The following is an 11,178-nucleotide window of genomic DNA, read 5'->3' as shown; positions in this document are numbered from 1 at the left end:
TCACATTAGTTTTTTACCCCTTCACTTGCGGTTGATTTTAGCAGCAAGCGTGAGTAAAGGTAGGTGACAAAAGGCCGAACGATGAGCCCAACAAAGCAATAACGAAAGTTGGGCCTACAGGGGCCCACATGAAACATGTTCGATTAATAATATCTCATAATGTCTGTCTGGCATCTTAACCGTTTTAAACCGGTTCCTAAGTACCTTTTTGTTGTTTCAAAATTTGAAATTCGAATCGGCATTGCCGTTCGATGTTTCTCCTTTACCTTTTATGTAGGTATGGCGCGTGGGTCCCACTTCCAGCTCCCTCTACCGTTCATATCATCTTTACTTCTTTTCTTCCCCACTCTCAATGCTACCGACCCAAAAACCCTACTCTCCTCTTATGGTTGACACGTGTATCATAAAAAGCCCATTACTGCAGCGGTTTTAAAAGTGGAGGAGCGTTATGAGGGGCAGCTGTCAGAGAAATAAAGCGCGTAGTGGCAAACAAAAGAATTTCGAGTAGCAGTTGAACTATGATTTTCGATAATTTTAGGTTTTTTTCTTTTCTTTTTTGCTGCCTAATTTTCCCGCCCATGAGATGGAGTCAAAAGTAAAGCAGTGAATCATCTGAAGGTTAAAAGAAAGACAAAATTTCCTTATAAAATTCAGATAAGAACTCTGGGTTTGTTCGTGCCTTGAAAGAAAGCAAGAATTTTCTTTTTCTTTTTGTTTGAGAAAAATCTTGGAAGAGAAACGAACAATCATGGAGGAGGCTGTCAAAGAACAACAATCTGCTGCTCAAATTTCTGGTTCAATTTCTGATTCTATTCTTTCGGTTTCTAAATCTGGCTTCTTTTAAGTTTTACAATATTCTTTCATTTTATACTAAGAAATAATCGCTGCTGTTTCACTACATGAAAGACACAGTCCCATAGCCAATTGCCATGCAGTTTTAGGTTCTTTTTTGTTGATGGTTTAAGTAAGTTTCTTTGCCAAATTGTTACCAGAATAGGCAGTTTTTTAGAGATTGTATTGATTACCCTATAAAATGGTACATAAGGAAAAAGGAAGGTTCAATCCATTCAAAGTTAAATTAGAACTTTTAATAGTTTATTTTTTAAAATGCGTTTACCGACCAGTATTACATATCACTTGATTAGTTTTTCGATAAAAAAGAGTAGAAATAAATAACGGCGCGACTAATCACCATTGATATATATATATATTCTTTTTGAACACTATATTCTCCTTTAGATAGCAAATTTAATGACTTAAATGTTGTTCTCCTGTTTTCAGGGAGTGCAGGGAAGTCGAAGCTACGTTATCCACTTCGATCCTCAATGAAACCAAAGGAGCAGAAGCCTCCCGCGCCTGATTTATCCAATTCTTCTTCATCCAGAAGGTATGCTCAAAATTCTATAGCTTGTGCTTTGGTTTTTGTCTCTGTAGAATTAATTATCCATTTGTAGACAACCTTCCTCGTATCATTCAATGATATATTATGTGAGTGTTGGATAAGAGTAGGGTTTTATTTATGTAGTATTCCGTTTGACTATTTGTAAATGGTAGTGGGTTTGATTTGTTTGGGGTTGATAGGGGGAGGGCAACACCCAGTGTAAGCAAGAGTGTGGGTGTTCTAGATCTTTCAAAGGAGAAATCTGGGTCAGGAAAGCCGCCCAGGAGGCTTTCCATCCCAACCAAATCAACAGTGACTGCATCCCCAAAATTTGTTGGGACAACCACTCCTATATTCGAGGGTAGAGCAGCCAAGAAACCAAGCAATGGTCAAGGCAAAAGTGACACACCCCTTTCTGATTCTTCTAGATCATCAACTCGAAGGAGGTTCAATGTATTGTCATCAGCTTCCTACTGGCTGTCGCAGATTAAGCTCTCTGAATCAGCTTCTAAGCACTCTGTCTCACTTGGATTTTTCAAACTTGCCTTAGAAGCTGGATGTGAGGTATGCTTCATTTGTGTCTTCGTTTCACCTTTTGCATTCTTCTCATATGATTTGGGGTCTATTCAATAGCTGCCTATAAAAATTGTCTTGCTAAAATAATCTCAAATTCATGCCATTGCATCTTCCTTTCTACGCCCTTTCATTTGCTTTTGTATTCAAGTTTCCTTTTTTTTTGGCATTTGCATTTGCTATTTATAATATTTTCAGCCGGCATCGTTTTATATTTCTTTTGTGACACGCGCACACATATGATCAAAGTGGTTTACGCAATTTAGTATACTGGATTTGGTATTTACTTATCTTTGTTTTTGGTCTAATCTCATTTTAACACTAAATCCAGCCCCTTCAGAAAATGAGTGATGAACTTAAATCCTATATACGTCGCCATAATCTTGGTGAAAATGGGGAAGCTATAAATGAGCTACTCGAAAGCTACAATGTTCCAGACAATCCCGAGCAACCACAGGTGTCTGAAACCTGTTCTCAGGTGCCTGATGAGGGAACCCGGTCATCGGATGATGAGGTTCACAGGGTTTCTCCTGTAGCAGCAGCAGCTCGGAGATTGAAACCCAAGTCCTTGAATACTGATGCTGCTCAGGTATCATCAGTGACCAAATCAGCAAAAGAGGCTACTCCAAAGAATAATGCTGCAAACAGGAATAGGCTTTTGAATAAGACCAGTTCAAATTCAAGGTCTGTTTCGGACACTGGGAGTCGTAAGTTACTTACCAAAACTCAGAAGACAACCAAAACAGAGCCTGTTAAAGGAAAGGAAAAGACCAAGAGACAGGGCACCAAATCAGCTGATCAAGAAGGCAAGCGGGTGTAGATGAATTTTAGGTTCAGCATGTTACTATTCCTTTGGGTGCATGACTTATGTGCTTTTTCTATTTTATGTTTACAGATCAGGTTTGCCCTTCGGCTGCAGCTGAGACTGTTGAAGAGGACAAAGAAAATATGGTAAGAAGTTTCATATCCTGCAACAACTAACGTAGTTCAATGCTACAACCCCAAATTTACATGCCACTCATAAAGTTGGGTTTTTTATACATAATTCACAGAAAAATTCTCACCATTCTCTCCATTACAGGATGCACCTCTGACAGAAGAAAGCAGCCTGACCGGAGTGATGTAGGGAGCCAATGCTCAACCATGCTTTAAATTCCATCCTCTATTGGGTTGTCTTTCATGGGTTGATGTTTGTATAGGGTTTTAAACTTATAAGTAAAGTGTTCCAATCTGGTGTGAAGTCAAGACCTGTTCTTTTGTTTTTTTACTTAGGTTGTTGCTTTAAACTGGGATTGTTTGTTTCTGGTATTATACAATCACTTGAGGTACAAATTGTATCAAATCAACCGACTTATTTGTTATTTTGTTAATGTTATTCATATGATTTGACATAATACTTTTGCCTGATTCGAATCTCTTAACAAGACAATAAAAACACAAAATTAACCTAGAAGTAATTTAAAGAGGACATCAAAGTCAAACCAATTAAGCCTAAAAATAAAATATAAGCATCAAAGATTTTCAAATTTAGCACAAAATTAATTAATAAAAAATTTACAAGAAATGAGGAGTACCCAACAGCAATAACATGATGAAACAAAAAAAAAAAGCAAGCAGAAATGGGTAATCCCCAAAAACAAGAAGAATTCAAAAGAGTAAGAAACGGAGAAGAAAATACAATAGAGAAGAGGAAAGGTCAATCGGAGTGAGAGGGATCGTCGTCGTCGTCGTCGTCGCTGGAATCGGAGAGAGGGTGATCGGGAGGATTAAAGCAGAGGTAGAGCCATAAAGAGTCAGCAAGGCGGCCAAAATGACGGCAAGGAAGGCAAAAGATGAGGTGCAACACCTGATCGCTGCTTAACCGCTCTGGGTTACAGGCGACGTATTGGCATAGATTTGCTGATATATTGGCTATTGCCACCACCATCGAGCTGTTTAACACCATCGCTTCCCTCTCTTCTGTATTTCCTCCTGTCTTGCCCTTTTGCTCGTTTCTCTTCTCTTATATTATTATGTTGATTTTTTGGTCTTACCATAGGAAACGATGTCGTTTATTCTTGAATCCTCCTAGTTCTAACAGGTTAAAGATATTTAATGTACGGTTTATGAAATTCTTCTGGGATTTTGTTACTTTCATTTAATATCTTTTATCTAATTAATATTTTAATCATTGATTTGAGATTACTAAAATAACTTTGATTTTTCTATTTCAATTTAGTAACTATTGTTAGAGAAATTATTCAAGATAATCAATCTATTGTTTGAACCCTTGACAACTTCCTAACTCAACTTCTCACGCTACATTTTCTTTCTCCGCCTAATTAAAATTTAAATAAAAACAAAATTATCAAAACCTTTCTTTACCTAATCCAACAACTAATCAAAACTCTCTTTTTTTTCTTTTTCTTTTTCTTTTTTCTTTCCCCTTCGTCATCTTCTCCCCAGCCCCTGCTCCATCGTCTCTATGGCTCCTCACTTCCTGCCCAGTTCCAGCCGCACCAAAGAACCACTGTTGCTTGTTCGCATACCCCACCACCGGCCTTGACCGGCCCAACCTCCATTGGTGCCAACCACCACCATTTGCACACCCTGCTCAATCACCAGCAAGGTGCGAACTAGAACTAGCCCAACCCCTCCACCGCCGAATGGTGAAATACCCTATGAACTTGTGTACTTGCCACCAATGGACAATTAGGCGGATTCCTCTCGGTGCATGTATGCATGCAAGTGTCCAATCTTATTTGGCACTTATGCTGTTGATTTTACTGTTGTCCCTATACTTTTGCTTCTAACCATTCTTGTCCTTATTTCTTTTGTTCATGCTCACTGGTAGATCAAGTGGTGTCCTGCTCCGGGGTGTGAATATGCTGTTGATTTTACTGTTGCAAGTGGAAATTTGATGTCTCCTGCATCTGCTCACATAGCTTTTGTTGGAATGTAAGTCACGATTTTTATATTATATTTTGATTCCATGGGCAGGGCATTACACTGTAACGGGTATCTAACTTATGCCAAATCTTGGTCTCAGTGTACTGAAAAAGCTCATCGCTATGTTGACTGCAAGACTGTGGCAAAATGGATTTTGAAGAATAGTGCAGAGTCAGAAAACATGGACCGGTAAAGGATATGGTTCACACCTACAAGATGAATCTTTTATTCTCGATTTATATTCATTAATCTAAAATTTGAATCAAGTGCTACAACTGTTTTACTAAGGTTTGACATATGTTATTCATATAAGTTATTTAGAGAAATCAAAAAGTTTCTAAACGAAACATTTTTCCTGGTACCCAAACACTAATTGATATTTTTTAAAGAGTAAATGTTAACATTATTTTAATTTGATTTTATGTGATTCTTTTTAATAGTACAAAGACTAAATTGATCCATTTGATAATAAAAAAACTAATTTAATCAAATACCTATAATAGAAAAACCTCTCGGGTCGAAATATTAAACGAAGCATATCAAGGAAAACGTTTCATCTAAATCGTTAAATTAGAAAGCACCATTACAAAGAAACAATTTCTGAAACATTAAAAATCCCATCATTTTCAAGCAGCAGCCATATATATGCACAAAGGTAAAGTAAGATGCCATGTATATCAATTCTTTACTTCCCATCTACTCATTTACCACGCCTGCATCACACAAAAGGGATATGCACCTCTTATCAACACAAACATCTAAACTATTACCATGGAAATTAGTCAACAACTACTACCATCACCAATCAAAAGCTCTTTCAAACCCCAACAAAAAAGTCAAAAGCTCCATAAGCTCTGTGCTTCTCTACCAAAAGGAAAAAAAAATTAACAACCCGGTTTGGGACGTAATCAACAAGAGATTTATATGGATGCAAATAGTTCATAATGGTTCATTGCAAATAGACAAACACATACATGTTTTTGGATGTGGATATTATGGTATGAACCTCTTAATATACGATAAAACTTTAAAAAGTAAACCCATGTCGGATGCAGATTCATATCCGATACTCACACCTTAGACCACATAGAATTCATATGCTATTTTACACAAGCTTACGGCACATTGCAAACGTCGATGAGGTATATATCAAATATGCTAAGAGAACAGGATAAAGTTGATTAGTACTGCAAATAGCACTCTAAGTGGCAATGTCACCACGACATCAAACCTTAAAAACTGACAGTTCCACTACCGCATGGAGTTAGTCCGCTGTCCAGCTCTGCTCCACAATCTCCCTTACTCTTCGGTTGTACTCACGCTTGTTCTCACTAAACATCCTAGCAGCTTCTGAGTTTGCAGGTGAGTTTGGGTTTGGATCACACAACAATGACTGCATCAATGGAATGATAGTTAAAATCATTTAATCACATAATCACATAATCACACACAACTTATCTTTTTAAAATTAGCCTAAATGAAAAAAAACAAGTAACCAATATTTTGTTCTAAGCTTAACGGGTTAAATAAAATATTGAATCTCTCATTCAGGATCACCAGTTCAAACAATCATTTCTGCATAGGTGTGTATATACGAGTTATCTATTAAATAAAAATGCAATCTTGGCTGAAAGAAGAATTTTAGGGCTAGTGAAAACAATCATTTCTGCACTGTTGGATGCTTCAAACTCTGAAGAATCTAACAGAATTACCTAACGTAGGTTTTACTCAAAAAATAATTAATCAAAATAGGGATTGAGTGCAGCAGCTGAAGTAAACTTGAAAATATGATTGCAAATGATGAACCTCTCAACAATAGATAAATCAATCCTAGAAGAACACTCATTATTTGCAGTTAAAATTTCATGTATCCTATGATATGAACAATTTAATTCTCCAAGTTTTTCTCTCATCTAAACATACGGACATATGTAAGCAAAATTTCATCAAAGTTTCCTTACTAAATCTAGAAATAAGAATAGGAAGGTGGCAGGCTCCTCCTTGAATAAAATTTCCGATCATTGATATGATGTATGTAGCAACAATTCTTGTCAATAGTCTCATAATAATAGACAAGTAACAACTATATCCATACTGTAAAAAGGTTTCTACTGTACCTGGATAGATGTGAGAATAGCTGCTACATCATATATAGGACTCCATTGGTTCTGTAAAATGTCCAGACAAATACTTCCATCGGCATAAACTGAAAAGATTCAAAAGGTTTTAAGTCTGAATCCGTAGATGGAATAATACAGATTCTTAGAGAAGACTGACCAATACTCAGGCTGGGGATTGAGTGTTAGATATATGGATGTCTTCCAAAAATAGATATGCTCAGACTTTTCTAAGTTTTCTCATATAATTGAGGATCATACCTCCATACCCAGATATCTCAGGTACTACAAAGAAAATGAAGAGTTAAAGCAACATAGTTGTAACTTACTGTTTGGATGAAACATCCGGGAGATAAATCTCACTGTTGGGGGTTTGTTTGGATAATCTTCAGTGAATTGAAGTGTCAACTTGAACGTACCTGAATAACTCAAAAACAAGTCACTTCACAATGGTCAAAAGAGTGTTAAAATTTGAAGTGTCAAAAGATATCAAATATCTTCTAATTTTCTTCCTGGGGGTATCTAGCAATGTCCAATATGCATTTGGCTGCGCCATGTCGGACATTTATCTGACACAGGCATATATCCAGCACAGACATCAGTGGAACCATGTCAAAGCTTCATAGGGTTATTTAATCTGATATGAGCAAGCAAGTCATACAGACTTCTCCAACTAGAAGTTTGAAGTTATTATACTTATTCTCATAAAGGGAAAGGCCTCTCCACTAGGTGTATACTAACATAAGAGACTAACACATTCCATCTTCCTACTAAACCACCACCAACTGTTGATTTGATCCATTATTTTGGACCCTAGAGGTTGGTGGATGAAAATTTAACAAGGAAATGCTTATTTAACAAACATTATCCCTTTTCCATTATCAAACTATTGCCTCCTATTTCATATCAAGACTAGTGAGAGAGAATCCCCCTTACAAGCAGTCTTATAGCCATGGCAGAAACAGCACTCCAATAAAACTGTGAACATGAATACATCTCAATACGTGTACATTCATCGTAACATCATTACTTTTAGTTTGGAAAACAGACAGGGTCCTGCAAACACTCAGAATAAACATCCACATAGAAGCTTGCAGGAATTAAACCTTCTAGTTATTTTAATAATGACTCAGTCACAACTAGGATTTCTAATGCCAACTACCATAGGACTATCTAGAGCATGGACCAATCTTAATGGAGCATGCATTAGAAAGCTATGGCAATGGCACACATATTACTGTGAAAATTTTGAAAGCTTAGGCCAAGGACACACGACAAAGGCAATAGTAAAAGAAAACTCAGAATAACCACAAATGAACTGCTATGTGGCTCTGCTCTAAGTTTTCCCTAAAATTTTCATGTCAAGACACATATTTGACTCCTCAAAATGGACTCTGTTACTGTTGAACGCATAACCTTGTCTAAAGTTCGTACCACATCAGAGCATCATACGATGAAGTGACAATCAGAGCCCAGAAAATTAAACTACATGATTTTGCACAAAAATCCATCTCTGTAATAAGAATTAAGTATATGCTATAGTTTCAGTCAAAAACAGAGATAAAATGGTTATTATGTTGACAAATGAGAAAAAAGAACATGAAGTCACCTAAAAGGATGTGTAACAAACAATATGAGATCCTACATATACATTAATCTGTAGCAACTGAGAAGTGAATAGAAAGCACAGAATATCCTATTTGAATTAGAGTTTGGGCATCAGAGTTGCTCACCTCCATCCCATGGAGTATCATCTGGACTGCAATCCCAACCAGAAAAGAAACCAGAATAGCTTATTGAACCATACTTAATATACTGATAATGCCAAAAGAGGTAAAGCAAATATCCTAAAACATGAAAGTAAAAAAAAAAAGGATCCCTTTTTGTTCCAAACTGACCCAAATATAACTGCATTCCAAAGCATAATATTGTTGTCTTGAGGTGCTCCACTGATACCGGCAGGCGGGTCTTGTTGCAACCTCTTAAAATCTCGCATTAGCCTCTTCCTTGCAGGAGTTGACATTGTCACCACCTACACACACCACCACCAACAACAACAATATCAAGCAATGAGCTTTCACCACCCAATTGGTTATTCTTATAGCTGTTTAATTTAAAATAATACAAGTAAGTGCTTCCTCTTCTTTCATTTCATATTCTAATTAAATCTAAAAGAACAATTTTTTTCACCCAACATATCAAGCACCCTGATCATTTTCTTTAAATTTCAAGTTCTCAGCCTAAAATAAACCCTACTCAAATTCAACATAACACCAAAGAAATAATCAAAAACAAGAAAAAGAAATGGACATTATCCAAAAGCTTAGAACTTTTCCATCCAGAAAACATAAAGTTTAGACATATTCCTCCTGGATCTACTTAAATAAACTTAAATAAATGAAAGCCTTCAAAAAATAATAAAGGAAAAAATTACCAGGAGGTTAATGCTGAACGAGGAGATAAGCAACCAGAAAATTTGAAGAGTTTAGGGTTTCAACTTGATATAATTGATCAACTGAAATTTATTTATATAATAAAAATGAAAAAAAAAAGAGAGGAAAAGAGTGTGAAAATTGAAAGGGATGAGTGGAGAGAAAAGTAGCAGAGGAAATCAGAAAGCGATCGAAAAGAAGAAAGAATCTGAATAACAAAAAATTTTATTCGATTTAGTTTGTTTGTCTCAGAAAATTTTTATTTATCATGAAATAAATATTCACAGCCTACGACTCCAACACAGGTTTTAATTTTGATTTAATTAGTAATGGGATAAATATTAAAATTATATATTTAATTTTAATTTAATATGTATTAGTGTATTTTTGTTTATTAAATTTTAATTTGTTTGAATTTTTATAAATTATTTATAATATTATCGAATTAGTATAATTTTGTATTGATATATTGTATATTCATACAATTATATAAATTTAATATGAAAATCAATACATGTATTCAATTAAACGTATACAATTAAAATAAAATCAAAATTTTATTATGTAAATCACAATTCAAATTTCATATATATAATTCACTAAATTAAAATTCATATATAAATTTGATAGGTATTCAATTTAAATAATTTTTTTATAATTAAATTTTTATTCATTTGAACGGTGGACTTAAATGTAGCAAAAAAATAATAATCTTTACACTTAAAAAAAGATAAATTCTTTTTTTTTTATATATAAAAAGTAGTAGATAAAATCATATGGATTTTTCTTTTCGTATAAAAGAGGTGTTTTTATCTGTTTCAACTATACAATTGAATATAATAATTATTAATAATATAAATGATTTTAAATCAATTATCATATCATTTAATTTGTTTTAATTTATATATAATTTAAAATTAGGGTAAATTATATCATTAAATTATTTTTTATAACTTAACTAAAAATTATTACAAATTGATCATTGAACTATTCAAAAGTTTTCATTTAAGTTATTGGGTTATTAAAATCGATGCTATATGTCCTTTTTTGTTCGCACTTACTACACTAATCGAAAGCTCCCTTTCTCATTTTCGTCTACAATTTAGTTTTTATTTTCATGAAACGGTTTTGGACGTCATGAATCTACAAACCAAAATTCAAACAACTTTTTTCTTCGATAGTCAACATTGACTATCAGATCAACTTGAATTTAATGTATGTTATTCTACTCATCAATAGGTATTGATCCACGTTGAATCGTTGCTTAGAGCTTGCTGACGGAACTTAAAAAAAAAACCTTAACAGTTTATTAACTTAAATAAAAACTTTTGAATAGTTTGGTAACTTAAATAAAAACTCTAAGTGTCCAAAACGAAAAGTTAATCATAATTTAGTGACCAAAATTAAGATTTATCATTATAAATAGTATTTAACAAATGAATATTGTTAGCATTGATAAGTTTAAAGTGGGGTTTTTTTACAAAAATATTATAAAAAATAAAAAATAACCAAAATGTTATAATTTTTTTATTTACCAAAATATTTTTTTATTTACCAAAATATATAAAAAAACAAAAAAAATCTGCACCGATGTGACGGCACCTTGGTCACGCCAAAACTATTGGTGGCACCAAAGGTGCCAAAACCATTGGCGGCACCAATGGTGCCATACTGATTGGCGGCACTACTCGTATTATAAATACGAGTTCTGTCCAGCTGAAAGGAGAAAAATCAAAAGAAAAAAGAA

General features: G+C 34.4%; 2 protein-coding genes and 1 long non-coding RNA gene across 4 annotated transcripts; 2 read left to right on the top strand and 1 right to left on the bottom strand.

Annotated features, from left to right (window-relative positions):
- The first annotated feature begins 399 nt into the window (after positions 1-399).
- On the top strand, positions 400-3,315 carry LOC107946501 (microtubule-associated protein futsch). 2 transcript variants are annotated; one of them, XM_016880864.2, is made up of 6 exons: positions 400-794; positions 1,282-1,387; positions 1,582-1,945; positions 2,286-2,760; positions 2,850-2,905; positions 3,036-3,315. In XM_016880864.2, exons 1-6 carry the CDS (start codon positions 749-751, stop codon positions 3,078-3,080), a joined length of 1,092 nt encoding a protein of 363 aa, XP_016736353.1. In that variant the 5' UTR covers positions 400-748; the 3' UTR covers positions 3,081-3,315. The 2 variants fall into 2 exon arrangements, with proteins under 2 accessions (XP_016736353.1, XP_016736352.1); XM_016880863.2 differs by having other exon boundaries at positions 1,555-1,945.
- A 167-nt stretch (positions 3,316-3,482) lies between these two features.
- LOC107946503 (uncharacterized) lies at positions 3,483-5,597 on the top strand. Its single transcript, XR_001696946.2, has 2 exons — positions 3,483-4,891; positions 4,983-5,597. It is a non-coding gene; the product is annotated as an uncharacterized lncRNA (long non-coding RNA).
- A 210-nt stretch (positions 5,598-5,807) lies between these two features.
- On the bottom strand, positions 5,808-9,724 carry LOC107946502 (ubiquitin-conjugating enzyme E2 2). The gene is made up of 6 exons (XM_016880866.2): positions 9,434-9,724; positions 8,898-9,031; positions 8,733-8,758; positions 7,329-7,418; positions 7,000-7,088; positions 5,808-6,275 (listed from the first exon to the last, which is right to left on the bottom strand). Exons 2-6 carry the CDS (start codon positions 9,020-9,022, stop codon positions 6,147-6,149), a joined length of 459 nt encoding a protein of 152 aa, XP_016736355.1. The 5' UTR covers positions 9,023-9,031; positions 9,434-9,724; the 3' UTR covers positions 5,808-6,146.
- Positions 9,725-11,178: the final 1,454 nt, after the last annotated feature.

The sequence above is a fragment of the Gossypium hirsutum genome, chromosome D12 (genome assembly GCF_007990345.1).
Source record: "Gossypium hirsutum isolate 1008001.06 chromosome D12, Gossypium_hirsutum_v2.1, whole genome shotgun sequence".
In the NCBI taxonomy this organism is placed as follows: Eukaryota; Viridiplantae; Streptophyta; class Magnoliopsida; order Malvales; family Malvaceae; genus Gossypium; species Gossypium hirsutum.
Note: the sequence above shows the minus strand (reverse complement) of the source record. Positions and strands in the feature narration are given on the sequence as shown.

What these genes read in the sequence shown, in the direction of transcription:
- LOC107946502 (XM_016880866.2), bottom strand. Translation starts at nt 9,022, where the DNA reads ATGTCAACTCCTGCAAGGAAGAGGCTAATGCGAGATTTTAAGAGGTTG. An exon ending in TGGAATGCAGTTATATTTGG is followed by an intron (nt 8,759 to 8,897) that starts GTCAGTTTGGAA and finishes TTGGGATTGCAG; the next exon opens with TCCAGATGATACTCCATGGG. An exon ending in CTATTCTCACATCTATCCAG is followed by an intron (nt 6,276 to 6,999) that starts GTACAGTAGAAA and finishes CCATTGATGCAG; the next exon opens with TCATTGTTGTGTGATCCAAA.
- LOC107946501 (XM_016880863.2), top strand. Translation starts at nt 749, where the DNA reads ATGGAGGAGGCTGTCAAAGAACAACAATCTGCTGCTCAAATTTCTG. An exon ending in CCTTAGAAGCTGGATGTGAG is followed by an intron (nt 1,946 to 2,285) that starts GTATGCTTCATT and finishes CACTAAATCCAG; the next exon opens with CCCCTTCAGAAAATGAGTGA. An exon ending in AAGAGGACAAAGAAAATATG is followed by an intron (nt 2,906 to 3,035) that starts GTAAGAAGTTTC and finishes TCTCCATTACAG; the next exon opens with GATGCACCTCTGACAGAAGA.